This window comes from Etheostoma spectabile, chromosome 3 (genome assembly GCF_008692095.1).
Source record: "Etheostoma spectabile isolate EspeVRDwgs_2016 chromosome 3, UIUC_Espe_1.0, whole genome shotgun sequence".
Taxonomy (NCBI): Eukaryota; Metazoa; Chordata; class Actinopteri; order Perciformes; family Percidae; genus Etheostoma; species Etheostoma spectabile.
This window is the reverse complement of record NC_045735.1, coordinates 28,070,690-28,087,535: the sequence shown is the minus strand read 5'-3', so window position 1 is coordinate 28,087,535 and position 16,846 is coordinate 28,070,690. Positions and strand designations below refer to the sequence as shown.

The window sequence follows — 16,846 nt, the reverse complement described above, 5'->3', positions numbered from 1 at the left end:
ATAATAAGCAGATAACAACACATACAGAAAACAAAGCATTTAAAAAAAATAGTCTCTCTTTAAATGCTTTTTGTCTGTGTTTGAAACATCACAAACCGCTTCGTCTTTCTAGTCTGGCACCTGGTTTAGATTGAGATGTTTTCACTCTACAAAAGCGCCACAGACTTAGTTAAACATGCTGAATTTATTTTGACTATAATGTGGTAGTTTTACAATCCACAAAAATGCATATATTGCAAAGTATATTTCAAAAGGATGAGATTTTTTATAGGACTGCACACCAGTCAGGGACCCAGAGTCTATAACATCTGGCTGCCACACACTAATGAATACATCTGACATTATATAAGACCTGAAAAACAATTGCACATTTAGTTTGTTGAACAGTGTGTGAAAACTCCTATAAAACTGTTCACTATTCTGTGATAATTGTCTGCCTCTGTAAATATTTACCCTCCACTCTAGGGTGTTTTCTAGAGCACCAGTTGTTTGTTCTGCCCACAGGCTCAGCTTTTATTACAGAAGGATCCTACTGTCACCATTTAGGCCAGAAGTCTAAATAATGGTGCAACCAGTTCTAACAGCATCACAGGAGTGTATACTCAAAGGTTTCAAAAAATGTAAACTAAAAACAAAGTTGAAATAGTGTACTGCTCCGAGGAGTACAAAAGATAAACATGACGCGTGTGTGATTCTATAGTCGAGACAGAGGGTAGACCGTCAGACTCGAGCTCTGATCTGCGACCACCACACTGGGTTCTCCTTTCAGCACAGCAGGACACAACCAGTTCACCTTGTCCCCATGACTGATGCTCAGTTTAGGCCCAGCCTTCTCCTCTGTCCCCTCCTCCACTTCTTCTTCTTTCTGTGCTTCGACCTTCGGTGGGGTCCTTGCTTTATCCTGGGATTGGTCTTTCCTCCTTGCCTTGCTCTTACTTTTCCTGCGTGGGGCTGCTGTCACTCCACTTTTGGCCTTTGCCTCGGGAGTCACCACTGGGTGCTTACTGAGGTCCCACAGGAAGACCTGGCCATCATTCCCCCCAGTGACGAGCCAGTGAGGGTGGGAAAGGAAACTAACAAAGTGGGCTTGTGAGGCGCCCTGACTGTGGGCCTTGACTGCTCCCTGCTGTTCCAGTTTAGAGCCGCCGCCGATCCGCATCAGATGCACCCGCCCGTCCTCTGCCGCACAACCCAAAATGTTCCCACAACTCGCCACAGAGACACAGTGGACCAGTGGCGGGTTGAAAAGCTGACCAGGACGCTGCTGATGGGCGTCTTCTTCCTCTGCTACTTCCTGGAGGTTGAGGGTCCAAAGAGGACGTGTCTTCTGCAGACCCCACAGCATCACCTGAAGAGACAAAAAGGGTGAAATAAATCGGTATTAGGAATGTAGTCTCGGTACATGACGTAGACACAAATGGTCCTCTCCCTTACCTGCATGTCGAGTCCAGCAGACACCAGGTTATTGGGCCTGTGAGGCCGAAAAGCCACAGAGGAGCAGATATTAGTGTGTCTACGAAGAGTCCTGCACACTTTTCCCCCAGGAAGCTCCAGTACCCGGACTTCCCCGGAGTCATCAGCAACTGCCATGGCTGAGCCCATCTCATTTAGTGCCAAAGCATTGATCTCCTCCTCCCCTGCACCCAGAAATTCCTCCACGGGGCCCTTTAGGTTTCTGGGGTCGAGTACACTCACTGTGTCTCCATGTGACACATAGAGCTGACCCGGAACTGTAGGCGAAAACACAACACTCGTGCTGTCCTCCTCACCAGGGAGAGTGAGACGGCCTATGATGGTCCCCTCTTGGCTCCACACCGTGACCTCTCCACCCTCAGAGCCGGAAGCGAGGAGACCCTCGGGGCCGGAAGAAGCCCCGACACACAGGATAGATGTGGAGTGGCCCTCAGACCACTGTCTGGCCATGCTGACCCTGCAAAATGTGAGTTAACAAGAAGAAATACACATTAGTTTGTATATTTGCTTTGACATCTCTGATGTATGCCAGCAGTATCTTTAAAACAGTTTCAATTGACAAAAAAAATTACAATGTATAATATGAATCAATTCATCGGTTTGTGTTTCAAGCAAACGTCACAAACATTCTCTGGCCCCAGCTTCTCGATGATAACAACTGCTTATTTATTTTCCGTTAATAAAAATAGTAGAATATATTTGTGTTTTAACTGTTAAAATGAACAATTTGAAAGGCAGAATTGGACTCTGGGGACTTGTGATGAGCATTTTTTTCACTATTTTCGGGTATGGAATAGACTAAAGATATTATGTATAAATATAATAATCAGATGACTTGATTATAAAATTAGCATTGGTCGCAGCCCTAAACTGATTATAACCCTCATGAAGGTAGGTTATAAATACAAATAATAATGCAGGTCTGTTTATTAAACCTAACATTAGTTTTATCAAGGTACAACCAGATATTAATATTAACAGTTTATGGGTGTAACGGTAACGTTAGCTACCTAATAATCTGGCAACTGTGTGTATGTTTGTATAGCTTTCTTGTAATAACCAACACAGCATCAGTGTATGCATTCATATTACTTAAAAGACGGGTAAACAAGACAGACATTACACGAAAATAGATTTATGAAGATATTAGAATTGAGAAGTTGCCCAACAGCCATTGGTTGTCTGGCTCTGCGGTTAGCCTGAAAGCTAACATGTAACTTCCTGTTCAGCTGGCGGTGTGGTGGCGTTATTAAACATGTTGTTGTTAATCTGCTGGTTGGAAACAATTTCTAACAGCGTCGTGACAAATATCGATAAGGTAAAGATCGCAGAATCAAGCTACCTTATTAAGTGTCGTCAAAACTTCCGTGGGATGCCCATGTGGAGTTAGGTCGCTCACTGATGACATCATAGATGTTTGGAAGTAGTGTTTGTGTGCCCTGAGTTTGACATGCCAGGCGGATTTCTCTGGAAGCCTTAACGTCCATATTTTTCACCATGAATGGCAGACCTTTAGCACCAACAATTCCCCTAACCCTAATCCAGTTTACTACATTTTTTTTAATTTAAAATAGTTAATCGATGGAACCATGCTGGGAGGAAATGATACCTGAAAAGAAAGTTCAGGGCACAAGGGAAAAACAGATTTCTCTGCTGTATGTCCATTACTATAAATATATATATATTGTATGCATGTATGTATGTATGTATGTATGTATGTATGTATATGTATATTTATACACACAAGTCAACAGCAGAAGCAATAGTAGTCAATCATTCTGCGGAAAATGAAAAAGAAAAGAATTTAGGACACGGAGGAGGCAGCTCATTAGATCATTGTTTAGTGGGCCTTCATTCCCACAATGCCTGCTCTCTGCTGATTCATACAAAGCTGTAGATTTGTTGAGCGGGACCATTTCTGGGTCAGTGAACAGCAAGCCATACTGCCTCACTGAATAGAGAACAGAGAGGAGAGGCTATGGCTTACACACACACACACACACACACACACACACACACACACACACACACACACACACACACACACACACACACACACACACACACACACAATGTTCATATGCTGACACATTCTGTATATCCTCACAAAGAAGCAGCAGTTCTCCCAGAGCACTTTGAACATAAGTACTCTTTTTCTGCTCATGACCCGATAGATGCTCTGTCCGCTCTCTGTAATGAAATCACACAGGAAGCCTTCACTAAGCAGTTGTATGTGTGTTAAATTGTGATGCTGTAGTTGCTGAGAACAGGCAGTGTGAATTTGTCAGTTGTAAAACTCCTTCCCACAACACCAGTAAGAGGATGATTTTTTTTTTCTTCTATTTTTTATCTATTGAAGCTGTTGTGAAGGCTTGAGTAAGGTAAGTGACATATTTTAGAGTAATTCATATTCAAGACATTATGCTTACATTAAAACGTATTTGGGCCTTTAATTGTCTGGCAGTAACGATCAAAAGCAGATAGATAGCAAACAGAATTCACAGAGAATAATCATGGAAAGACTCTGATGGCTTCCTCTAATTTCCTAACCAGATTCTGATGCTGCATCTCTTAAATTAAAGTTAAATTAAACATTACAATATAGAAATTGTGCAATAACGTGTACATGTGATCCATTATTGTCAGACATACATCTAACCAGGCTTTATATACTGTACATAGATGTATATAGCATACATAAACCACCTAATGTATGTCTATAAATTACCTAATTACATTACCCAAAGCATTTATTTCAGAACTTTTTGCACTCCCAGTCACTATTTGTGACCCCTATCTCCAACTTAACTTTTTATTTTATTTTTTTTAAACCTAGTGTCCTGTTTTTATCTTTGTTTAGCTGCTTCTCAGAATATTTGGAGTTACCTTGAAACATTCACACGCCGGGGAGTATGAGGTTACCCTATTTCCCAGCGAGGTCAGTGCTTTTCCACAAGGAGCCCAACGGAGTGACATACAGAGTCCCAGCGCTGCTCTACCTGTCCCGCTCCAGGTCCTTCCTGGCCTTCTGCGAGGAGAGACTCAGTCCATCCGACTCTGAGGCTCACCTGCTGGTCATGAAGAAAGGCACTTTCTACAGGAACTATGTGGAGGTCAGTGTTGAGTCAGACGCCTTTGTTTCTCAGGCCTTCTCCTATACCTGTTCAGATATATTCTTTAAATACTCAGATATTGTGCTTGGAAAAAAAAAGTAACAATACCACAGTGTTTGAAATACTCTGTTACAAATAAAAGTCATACACTCAAATCTTCAGTAAAAGTACAAAAGTATTGGCACCAAAATATACATGAGTACCAAATGTAATGCTCATCATGCAGAATGGCCCTCGCCAGAATAATTGATGTTACATTATTGGATTATAATTATTGATGCATTAATGTGTTCATCACTTTTATGTTGGAACTGTTAAAGGTGGAGCTAACTTCAACTACTTTATTTACTTTATCCTCTGGGTATCTTGTGAAATCTCCCTGAGGATCAATTTATAATAATACATCATCATTTGTTTGATGAAAACATATTGTGTTACTAATCTAAATCTGCAAAGTCACTAGTAACTAAAGTGTAGTGTAGATAAAAAGTACAATATGTGCAGCTGAGATGTAATAAAGTAGAAGTATAAAGAAGCAGAAAATGGAAAAACTCAAGTAAAGAGTAAGTAATTAAAAGTACTTTAAAATTGTACATTACTACAGGGTTTAGGTAATGTACTTGGTTACGTTCCACCACTGTGTATCCCGAGATATTACATCTCTTAGACTCTTCTTTTCTAATCTCCCTCGTCTTTTCGCTGCTGCAGTGGGAGGACATGCGTGTCCTGGGCACTGCTTTCCTGCCAGGCCACCGGTCCATGAACCCGTGCCCGGTGTACGATGATTTCACAGGTACTCTCTTCTTGTTCTTCATCGCTGTCCTCGGCCACACCCCAGAGTCCTATCAGCTGGTGACGGGGAAGAACGTGACCCGTTTCTGCTACATCTGCAGCACTGATGACGGAGACACCTGGAGTCCTGTCACCGACCTAACCAAGAGGGTCATAGGAGATGCTATCAAAGGTCAGGGATTCATGGAGGGAAAATCCACCCTCAAACAGTCTCGAGATTTATTGTGCTGTTCGGATTATTGCAATTATAGAAAGCCGTTAAGGAAATTTCACTCATTTTAAAGTCAAAGCGTTTATTGTTTTATACTATTATATTGTCATAACATAAAGTTGTATGAAGCCTTTAGTGGCTCCAAAGGGAGCTCTGTGGAGTTTGATAACTTGCCTCAAGTGATGTCACTTGAGTCAGAATATTTTGGGGCTGAAGACTACAAGTTAGAAAGAGGTTATGTCACTAGACCTCTGTAGCCCGATCCTCATCTCCACTTGGCTAGCAACTCAAGGCTACATTAGCTGTACTGTAGCTGTACTGTACTATAACACGCCCCAATCTCAGACAAAACTGTTAGTGGACAGGTTGCATTGTGGGTAATGTAGTGAATGCGCCAGGTTTTGACAAGAAAGAAGACTGCATGGTATAAAAAAAGATGATATCACCGATTCTGCTGCATCAATTGTGGTGCTTTCTTTTACTTGTCTATCAGGAGTGTTAGAATTTAAGTGATTACTATCAATCTGAAAATATTCCCACATCCTGATGTGTTCCTAAACTGGAGAAAAAAACTAAAGTATGCTACACAAAATTAAGATTTTGTTTTGGATTTTTTTATTAAATCTTTTTTTATTGTGAAATACTGATTAGTTTTACGTTTTCAGGCCTCTAAAATAACAAATGGAAAATCACTCTGTTTGAACTGCTAACAATTACATCATAACAAAAACTGTTCACATTTTTTCAAATAAGTCTTAAAACAATATTGACATGCTCGTTATGCAGGGCCTACACTTAAACCTGTTTAGGACGCTGGGGTTTTCCATATTCAAACTATCCTGACTAAAACATCCCATCCTAACTTGATTTCAATGTAAGAGATGGGGTAAATAACAACAGTGACTAAAATCTGTTTCAATGTACAAATGGACACCTGAGTTTTGTTTCAAGACAAAAGGAATAAACCAAATGTGTACCTATCCTTTAATGTCAATTATATTGACCCCTTATGTTCATTCATGTGTAGCTATCATCTGTAACGTGTCACTTCCTCCTCTGTCCCTGCAGAATGGGCCACTTTCGCTCTCGGCCCAGGCCATGGTATCCAGCTGAAGTCCGGTCGTCTGCTGATTCCTGCTTATGCTTACCACATTGAGTGTAAAGAGTGCTTTGGACAGCTCTGCCAGACCACTCCCCACTCCTTCTGCTTTCACAGTGATACTCATGGGCGGACCTGGCGTTTCGGGGAGGCGGTGCCGGGGCCGGAGAGCGTGGAGTGTCAAATGGTGTCGGTGGACGAAGAAGACGGGACTAATGTTTTGTACTGTAACGCACGCAGCCCGCTCGGTTACAGGGTGCAGGCCCTCAGTCTGGATGATGGGGCGGTGTTTCAGGAGGGCCAGCTGGTGCAGCGTCTGGTGGAGCCTCGGAATGGTTGCCATGGAAGCATTGTGGGATTTCCTGCCCCGTTACATTTATGTCATTCTCTTGACAATCACCTACACCAACCTATATATCACTCCAGACACTGGACGTCCTGCATGACTAACTCAAACCACACCATCCCTCCATCTCTACACAGCACCAACTCAGGTTCTACCAGACCCTTGACACCCGATCATCCAGATTTCCTCACCCCCACCTGGGTAGTATACTCCCATCCAACATGGACCACCGCACGCAAGGATCTCGGCGTGTTCCTCAGCCTGTTTCCCCGTGATCCAGACAGTTGGCGCGGCCCCTGGGTGATCTACGAGGGCCCCAGCGCGTACTCTGACCTTGCCTATCTAGAGTTGCCCCCTTCACCTGGTGCACCGCCCGCTGTGGCCTTCGCCTGCCTGTTTGAGTGTGGCACCAAAACTGCCTACGATGAAATCTGCTTCAGCATCTTCACCCTCTACGAGCTCATTGACAATCTTCCCCGGGAGGCGCAGCTGGGACATAACAATCCTGAATCTAACAGACAACAGAATCAAGTCTCTGAGACAGATTTTAGAAGTGGACGTGACGCTCAAAGTGCAGCAGTTTTGCATCAGGTGCCTCGTGTAAAGAAGAGGAAGAAGAAGAACAAGTTGACTGAGATGTGCTCTGTGTCTTAAATGTAGTTTTGAGCTATTATCTTCCAATACTTTTTCTATGCACAGTCAGTGGCAAAATACACATGAACAATGCAACTGTTCTTCCATAAAATGTACTTTACGATGCACAGTTTATGATAGAGCTGTACACATGTACCCAATAAAGTGGCTTGTGGAGTGTATGTCCACCAATTATTACAGAATATTGTACACACTATTGATACAAGGAATTTTTCTTATGAGCAATGTAGTTTCTGTATTGTAATTCAGTTGATTTCAGTTACATGAACTGCAACACAACAGTACTTAGTAATGATTTAACACCTTCTGGTTCAGTATGTTTGTTTTGATTTTGATCATTTGTCAATTTTAATGTAGAACACATTGCCATTAAAGTTTTCTTGACACTTAAAACTTCCTTTCTGTTGAAACTATTATGGTCAGCAAGAGCAATTATCAATTAAAACATTCATAGATATATACATCATCAGTCGGAAATATAACTGAATTTAAGAAGTCTGACATGGCTTTATATAACATGAATATCCCACACATTGAATCTCAATGGGGAATTACATCGTTTCACTTTTAAATTCTCCTTTTTTATCAAACAAAATGAATTGTTCACAAAAATCTGACTCAAGCTTTTTGAACAAACTGTAAAAACTAATACTGAGATACAGCAATAAATAAAACCATTTTGTGTATCATTTTCCCAGTCAGTGGTCCATGATCACTGACAGTGATGTAGTATTTCCTGGGAGAATATTCTACTGAATGCTGGATTCGGATTATTGTGATTAGCCTACTTTTTTTCTTGATGTTCTCACAACTCTTCATTAATTTTACACTGTGTAGATATTGCATTTTTAACTCTCCCAAATTGCCAGGAGATGTTTAATTTGGCCCACTGTACGTCCTGCTACATTTAAACTAGCACACTGTGGACCCGGCGAGGCTGCAACCCATCAAGCTCGCATATTAATCACAGCTGCTCTAATGGGATAGCTGTTCCTAAACTAATTAGCTGAGGCTGTTGAAACATGTAGGGGCTGACAGCTTAAGTGAGTTGCATGAGAGCGTAGGAAGAACAGAACCAGATGACGTGGAGCAGTTTGTTTGGTTAAGAGTGGAAAAAAATAAACAGATTGTGCCAGGAAGATCTGGACAGTCTCTTCTTTCTGCTCCCTCCCTTCTCTCTTACATAACTCCACACACTCACAGGAGGGTCATTTCCCTTCCGGAGCTCTTTCACAGAAGTGTTTTTCCCCCTTTTCTCTAGCATATGTGTTTTAAAGCTTTCGATAATGAGTCTGAGGATCATTGTGGTTCTCGCTGTGTTAACTGGGATAACTGGGAGCCCCAGACCTGAAGCTGACTCAGCGGACATGAAGGCTCACCCCAACAGTGTACCAGAGACAGCGGAGAAAACCAAGCTCTTTGGACAGGTGAGGAGTTACTAGCTCGAATGGTTCTCATGTATTTTGTAGCTTATTAATTGCATTACTCATGTGAAGTATCTACAACATTGCCACGCAGACGGCTGCTTCCAAGAATCTGTGTTTGTAAAAACTTGTTGAGACGTGAATGATCTGCACAGGAAAAAAACTACACTTTAAAAGACGGATATATAGATCTTTGTTTAAGTCATAATTACATCGGGACCATTCTGTACATAGTACAAAAGCCATTTAAAGTTAAAGTCAAAACACTGAGCTTTCTGTATAAATGTCACATGGTGCTAAAATTCATAAATATGCTAAAGAGTTGGGAGGAAAAATAGCTACAAAAGTAAAATGTCAGTTTTTTATGGCATCTAAACAGGAAAGCCTTATTGTTGAGTCACGGTTGATGATGGGCAGAATTGTGTGTAAAGATGAGGGACGGTGGTCAAAGTCCATTTGCACACAGTGTGGTAGATTGGACAGTTTTCAGCTCTTCCACTTGTTCTTCTTCGCAGGCAGCTGTCCTGTAGCCTCCAAGTATTTGTGGATGAGTTCCTCTTGTGAGGCTGGCAGGCAGGGCTGGTATCTGCTGTAATCCATGGTGTACTCCCCCTTCCCCTGAATTAATGATAGATAGAGGATGTTAGTTTTTGAAATTATAAATGCATTATAGAAGTTGTCTGATTTTAAGACTCTTCTGTAGTGATGGGCAGAGGTGGTGCCAACAACCTAAGAGGAAGACTGCAGGGACTACTCAAAACTGAAAAACCCCTGCTAATTCCTGGATTATTTTTTTTTCCAGAAAAATAGTCAAGTTAATCTATAATTTTATTCTCCTCAACAGATGCTAAAATCGAACATCCAAGGCAGTGAAATATTTCAAAACATTCCAAAACAATAAGTATATCACAAAGGAAAAGGTCTAGTTTAGGGTAATCTATATCCTTGACGTTCCACTTCCGGTTTTGTTCTGGTGCCGCATGGAAATTCCGCCGGATGCACTTATTTTCGCCGATGTCAGTATCCTTCCTATCCCTCCTTTCTTTGCGTTGGAAGTTTAAACTCTGGTGAATTATTGAGGACTATGGTTACCTGCTCCTCGAATCTCTGCAGGGTAAATCAAGACAGCTAGCTAGGCTATCTGTCCAATCTGAGTTTTCTGTTGCACGACTATTTTACAGCAGCTCTGTGCAGAGCATTGGTTTAAAGAAATGCCAATAAACCAGAGCACATTTTTCTCCCATCCCACAATGCTATGTGGAGTACTCAGACCTTCCTCCGCTCCGCAGGAATGATGCTCTGGCAAAACAAGACTAAGTTTAGGGAAACTAAATGTGATTTTTAAAGAGTTGTATGTATTATTAATAGACGTTTATCTAGCATTTTGTTTTTAGTTTCAGACGGCTACTATTTCAGAACACAGGGAATAGAATTCACTATAGTGAATATAGAAAATAATGGACTACAGATTTACACCATATATTAGGTGTTTTGAGGTGAACCTACCTCAGTGCAGGAGCGTAGTTCAGTGGCGTAGCCAAACATGTCGTTTAGTGGAATCTGTTGGGAGAAACGGCCTGAAATTAGTCAAATGCTAATGGTGTTGAAGAATGAGAGCCCAATTGCTGTAAGATAAAAGACTGCAGATACATGCTGTGTGTGTGAAGAATTAACAAACTGGACTCACATCCGCATACAGTGTGAAGTATCCTTCAGCTCCGTCCTGTCCTGTGATGACACCGTGCCTGCGGTTTACACCAGCAATGACGGTTCCCTGAAACTCCTGGGGTGCTACGATTTCCACGGACATGATTGGCTCCAAGATGGTCGCGTTTGCTTTTTCCATGGCTGAGGAGAACACATTGCAACCAGCATTAACATAACCCGACAACAGCGGGCGTGAAGCCAAAACGGAATGAGATGACGTGGAACAGGGGGTCTAACGTAGACGTCACCTTGTTTTAGAGCGCCCTCTCCTGCACGGATGAAGGAGATCTCATTGGAGTCCACCATGTGATTCGCTCCATCTTCCAGGAGGAACCGGACTCCTGAAATCTTGTGTCCGCTCAGGGGTCCCTTCTCACAGGCCTCCCTGAAACCCTGCAGCGTGATGGGAAGAAACAAGCAATGAAAGACAAACAAGTGCATGTTGTAATGGGGAAAATTACATGTAACCAATGATTTTTATATTAATTATTCATAAGATCTCCAATGCCTCTCAGAATATATGACTGCTAAATCTGTCCTCTGTGTGTTCTCTTTGATGGAGACCACTGGATGACTTTGTTATTTTTCCTTGAAGGATAAATGGCAAAAAGTCTGATAGAAACAGTTGTCTAGAGCTGTGTTTATCATAGCAGGTCCCGGGTCGAGACCGTAGCCTATCCAAGGAGACAAGATGTTCTTTTTCAGCTAAGATAGAATGACCGGTCAAGAAACTTGACCCACGAAGGGCAGATTCAGAAAGACGTAATAGAGATCCATTCATTGTTATGTTTAAGATTTTCCAAACAAGGTATTCTTTCCTTTGGGGGCACGGGATATAAAGAAGGGTACTACTAATTGGATCCACGCAGAACTCTTGTCACTCTGTAACTTTGTGCATTGTGAGAACTGTTCGTGTAATTTTTTTGGGTTGTTTGCAGCCTTTATTCTGTTTCAACAGAGTCTGACCTCCAACAAAATTCCTCCCTCGCTGTACAAGAAACCTCCACCACAATTTCTAAACTTAGTGTTCAGGTAACATATGTCATTTCACCGTATAAGTTTACTTTTACCGTGACTACATTAAACGTTAGAAAAAACAAACCTTTTCAACAGCTGGTACAAACTGCTTCGGGATGTTGGTTCCAACCGTCTGATCTTCAAACTCCAGCTTGGTGAAATGCTCTGGCTCAAGAGGCTCAAGGACTCCGATAACTTTGCCGTACTGCCCAGAGCCGCCGCTCTGCTTCTTATGAGTGAAGTCGAACCTTCAGAAAAATGGGGCAAAAGGTCGACATTTTGAAGCGGTGTGACACAGCTTAACCTTCTGTTAACCACAGTCCAATTTGTCTCTGAGCAATTCTATTGGTAATCATATTAGAGAACCAAAATCATTAGTCAGTAGCAAAAATACACACCCCTTAGAAAACACTAACATAGGTGGCGCTTAAACAGGTGTGTGCATGCAAGAACTTTAACTCAGTTATGGAATAGTTTACTCTATGAATGCAAATAGGTTGACAAGGCAAATACAAGTTCTTGATCTAAAGATATATGCAAATTGTTTTGTGACTGTGTTGGGTGAGTTGTTTCTTAATAATGAAAAGCTGAACATTGGTGTGTTTAAAAAAAAAAAAAATATATATATATATATATATATTTTTTTTTTTTTTTTTTTTTTTTGCTAAAGAGCAGTGGGTCGACGACATGAGCTAAGCCAAAATTGCGTATTTTTATGATAAAACCTGACTATAGCAGAGCATTATGTTGTATATAATTTGTCTAAAAGGCAAAAATCTCTGCTCTGTTGAGATCTGGTATTTAGCCTTTGACTGTTGAATCTGGACGATATGTTAATGTAGAGATGGAAAAACTGATTTTGATGACTTTTTCTTTTGTATTCATGTGTGTCTCCAAATGATTTGTCTTTGCGACCAGTAGATGTCTGTTAAATAGGTTTGTGGTGTCTTGTTATCCCATATGGGATGGGCCAAGTGTTTGGCATGACACAGAAATAAAACTAACTGCAAACTATTTTTTTTTTTTTTTATGAAATTAAAATGTCATCTTTTTCATAATCACAATTTTGACCAAATAATTTATGCCTTAAACCAATGATATTATACACTAATTTCTTAGATAAAAAAATATTTTAGTTTTAAGTATTACAGGTTTTAGTATTTTACACAGTCTATGGTACAAGTGCATTATTAAAAACGAGTTCATCTCTTTACAAACATGTCACTTAACACCACTGTCAAGATAACAGCTGAAATTATGCATCATGTTGTTGTTGTTGTTAAAACAAAGTTATATGAAGACTATTTGCAATTAGACTACATTGCCAGTGACCAATACATTGACCAATATGGGTGACAAATGTCACATATCATCAGTGTTGGAATTTAAAGAAACACATTGATGTGTCCATTAATGCTCTCACTCTTCACTGATAGCACCAAATCTGACTGCTCCACATTGGCTTGCCTTGCCTGTTATAAAGAGGAAATAAGAAAGAGCTCTGTCTCTTTAAAAAAAAAAAAGGGGTAGTCCTCAAAGAGCTCTGGTGTCAGAGGAAGAAGGAAGTCCTTTTTCCACTTGAATGAAGAGCAACGACAGATAAAACTTTCCTCCTGCCAAAGTAACAGGCTGGAAGTTGGAGCATTTCAGTTACAGGCAAGATCATATTTCACTTTTCCCCTGAACTGTTTCTTATACTTCTACATATTTGCTTTCCTTTCCACCTTGCATAATGGATGCTTCTGTTATCTGCAGACAAACCGACCCCAGACAAAAGCTCCACCCTGCTGACACCCAAGGGTCAAAGTCCTTCAGGGGTTAGAAGCCCATCCCTGTTCATTACAGCAGCATCTGTTCCATTTCCTCACTCACTGTCTGCCCTCACTTTGTCTCTGGAACGGCAGGAAGTATTAGTGGTGGAGAAGGCTGAAGAGAATGTGATGGCGACGGGAGAGCTGAACGTCAATCACTACCCTGCTCGGAGGGCGGCCCAAGTGGTACAACACTACCTTAACACCCGCTACGGCTCTCCATACAGGCTGCTGCAAGTGGACAAAGTCCACAGAGGAAACGCAGAGGTCAGCTGAACTTTAACTGCTAGTTAAGTTTACTGGGAAGTTCAAACTTAAACTAACTGGTGCTATTTCTGACTTCCCTTTTTTAGGATGTGGCAGACTCTGGAAGAAAGTATAAGCTGGAGATCTCAGTGCAGGATTTCATCAGCAATGTAAGATGTGATTTAGGATTTCCCTTGCAATGGACTTACACATGGGTTTGATAGAGCCATGAGTCTGTCAGTCTAGAGTAGTTTCATTAACATATCTGGTAGTTACACAAATGTGCCTTAGATTTGGTTTAATATTTTTTTTTTTTTTTTTAAATAGTGTTACGTAATCAACAGAAAGTAAGTGTAAATGAGTCAGTTGTTCCTGCCCAGATTTTAAAAGAACCCTAACACTAGATCAAAAACTACATATCTAATTACAATTTTGGTTCTGGAATCAGATAATAAACTCTTGACCATGCTGAACTTTGAGATTTAGTGCTCATTTGATCTGTCTCAAAATAGGGAAAAACTTAATATATGTTCAACTCAATACATTTACCCTCAATATTTAAAATGGTCACTGTCCTTGCATTCATACTGTGCTTCTGGAAAAATATTTAGAGATAATCTTGGGCAAACATTTGTGTGTAAAGTAAATAATCTCTGGCTTTAGAATGGGCAGGTTTGACAGGATTTAACTAAACATAAGCCAAAAGGAGGCAATGTGGTGCAACGTTGACTCACTGGCTGCCATGGTGACTCCTGGACTACGCCTTTGCTCTGTATACTTCCCTTCGCTTCTTTCTTATCAAACCTTCCTTTCTTCTGTTGGCTTGTTTTTAATCCTTTTTATTTAAATTTTATTTTATTTAATCATCCAGATCACTGACAAATGCTCTGCAGAGATTTTGTTTCCGAGGGGGGAACAGCAGCGCTCACCACAGGTCCAGGCCTCGTGTGAGGAGCCCCTGAAAATCAACACTAAAGCTCAAGAAGAGGCCTTGTACCAACAATACAAGATGAACTCAAGCCAGCTGTCAGCACAATATCTCCCTGGTATGTACATGAAAACGCCTGCTATAGCTGCTAATCGACACAAAAAGTCACAAATTGCATAACATTGGCGGTTTGAAATTGCAGCTTTTGGGGATTTTTGAACTCAGTGTTACTCTTAACAAAACTCCCACAAAAGACCTACATTGTTCACTCCTGTACATTATGAGATCACACAATGTATGTTTATATAACAAGCATAGGTGTGCCATAATCAAGCACCACACCTACATACAATCTAACATCCTTCGTAACACACTGTGACCAACAGACAGCTACGGTCACATCGAGCCTGACATGAAGCCTTTCTGGCACCTCAGCATCGTGGCCGCCAGCTTCGTCATGCTGAATGAGTCCAGTGAAAACACTCTGTACAACGTGGCTCAGGTGGCCAACATCACACAGCTGGTAGGTTTGGATTGCTCATTAAGCCTCTATTGTAGTGTTTTCGATACATATCATTTCAGAATTTTTGGTTTCAATACTCATTTGTCGATACTCTCAGTTCTCTTTAACAGCGAGTTTGCTGACAGACACATCGCTGTAGTGCCCACATAGCCCCGCCTCCTCATTCACTCACTCACTCTTCTTACGCTCCAGTTGAATATAATAATTTGCAGGTTTTGTTATGGTGTTGGCTCATAAAAGATGGCAAGTGAAGAGCTTCTGTGACTGGTTTTGGAGGACAAAGAAAGCAGCGGGAGTGCTGTTAAATACTTCACATTTGAGGAAAATAAACAAGGAAAGGCAAAGGATGCAAGCAAGCCTAAATATTATCCCTGTGGTATCAAATGGTCTTGAATATCAGCATTTTATATTATGAGTAGGGTAGATTGTTTGACATTTACAACAAGTCTTTTTCCGTAAATATGAAAATCGTAGTTCATATTGCAATAGAAAAGTTACCCTCTCCAAATTAATGTTAACTTGTATATTGTATTAGATAATAAAAACGGAAGAAGTAAGAAGAGTGCACAATCTATTCTATACAGTCACAAGTTTTTGCATCAAAGGCAGACCAAACATTCAGCCATGATGTGAAGTTTTTGGCGAGGATGTGACAATGTGACATTTGTATCAGACTGGTTTCTATCACTTGGCTGTATCTTTCCCTTGTCTACTGCAGGCGACTGAGAACGACCAGCTGAAGTTCGACTGTCACATACTGCTGCATGAGATGGTGTCCCAGGTAGCCACTTATTTGTATTATTATTTTTAAATGCCCCCTAAATAAGTCTTTAAATGTATTTATTAGTCTTTAAAAATGAAAAAAAAAACTAGATGGCTCACTACTCACTGTACGTCCAAAGCTTTGCTTTAGCATTTACTGTAAAAAAAAACCAAAAAACTTCTTCAATACCTCATTTTACAGTGAGAGAGAAAGAGAAGGCTAATTTACACCATTTATAAAGCCGTAAACATTTGCTAAATGTTCTTGATAAATAAAAGGATTGATTACTTGTTTACCAGAAGAATAATAATAATGGCGGCACTAGTGGCATCTTACACTAAACTGGTCTGATTCCAGTTAGTTGAGACGAACACTTACTCTTGTGCTCAATATTGCAGTGTGTGGTTTTCATACTTCATATATCCTGTTAATTTCACAATCTCTGTTATTTTTTGCAGGAAATAATTCACTGGAAGCTGCTGTTCACCTGGTCCCCTCCAGATGGTGTTAAAGTGCTGCAGATGGAACAGCTGCCACACCGCCATGAAGGGGAAAAACCTCCAAACACAAACTAAACCGCTAACATTGGTCACACTGCTATAACAATATCTTGCTGCTTGACTGAATGCTGCAAGTAAAAAGCCATCATATATAATGGTGATATCCTTACATTGTGCTACTTTTGTAGTACTTTTGGTTGTTATTGTATTTTAGCCTAAATAAACTGTTTCTACAGATT

General features: G+C 40.8%; 4 protein-coding genes across 7 annotated transcripts in view; 2 read left to right on the top strand and 2 right to left on the bottom strand.

Moving 5' to 3' along the window:
• Nucleotides 1–165: 165 nt before the first annotated feature.
• Nucleotides 166–2,887, bottom strand: wdr53 (WD repeat domain 53). Its single transcript, XM_032508045.1, has 3 exons — nt 2,816–2,887; nt 1,435–1,930; nt 166–1,348 (listed from the first exon to the last, which is right to left on the bottom strand). Exons 2-3 carry the CDS (start codon nt 1,921–1,923, stop codon nt 695–697), a joined length of 1,143 nt encoding a protein of 380 aa, XP_032363936.1. The 5' UTR covers nt 1,924–1,930; nt 2,816–2,887; the 3' UTR covers nt 166–694.
• A 648-nt stretch (nt 2,888–3,535) lies between these two features.
• Nucleotides 3,536–8,081, top strand: neu4 (sialidase 4). Its single transcript, XM_032507996.1, has 4 exons — nt 3,536–3,854; nt 4,334–4,586; nt 5,295–5,550; nt 6,658–8,081. Exons 2-4 carry the CDS (start codon nt 4,386–4,388, stop codon nt 7,686–7,688), a joined length of 1,488 nt encoding a protein of 495 aa, XP_032363887.1. The 5' UTR covers nt 3,536–3,854; nt 4,334–4,385; the 3' UTR covers nt 7,689–8,081.
• An 824-nt stretch (nt 8,082–8,905) lies between these two features.
• lxn (latexin) lies at nt 8,906–16,844 on the top strand. 4 transcript variants are annotated; one of them, XM_032508071.1, is made up of 7 exons: nt 8,906–9,115; nt 13,741–13,914; nt 14,001–14,063; nt 14,765–14,939; nt 15,208–15,344; nt 16,063–16,125; nt 16,566–16,844. In XM_032508071.1, exons 1-7 carry the CDS (start codon nt 8,975–8,977, stop codon nt 16,680–16,682), a joined length of 870 nt encoding a protein of 289 aa, XP_032363962.1. In that variant the 5' UTR covers nt 8,906–8,974; the 3' UTR covers nt 16,683–16,844. The 4 variants fall into 4 exon arrangements, with proteins under 4 accessions (XP_032363962.1, XP_032363958.1, XP_032363966.1 ...); XM_032508067.1 differs by having other exon boundaries at nt 8,942–9,115; nt 13,738–13,914; XM_032508075.1 differs by lacking the exon at nt 8,906–9,115 and adding an exon at nt 13,380–13,491 and having other exon boundaries at nt 13,737–13,914.
• gfm1 (G elongation factor, mitochondrial 1) overlaps nt 8,936–16,846 on the bottom strand; it is a 16,931-nt gene continuing 9,020 nt past the window's right edge. The window contains exons 14-18 of the mRNA XM_032507935.1: nt 11,922–12,084; nt 11,068–11,212; nt 10,800–10,960; nt 10,619–10,672; nt 8,936–9,730 (exon numbers count right to left, since the gene is read on the bottom strand). Coding sequence (XP_032363826.1) covers nt 9,599–9,730; nt 10,619–10,672; nt 10,800–10,960; nt 11,068–11,212; nt 11,922–12,084 — 655 coding nt within the window. The 3' untranslated portion in view covers nt 8,936–9,598. The remainder of the gene's footprint in view (nt 9,731–10,618; nt 10,673–10,799; nt 10,961–11,067; nt 11,213–11,921; nt 12,085–16,846) is intronic.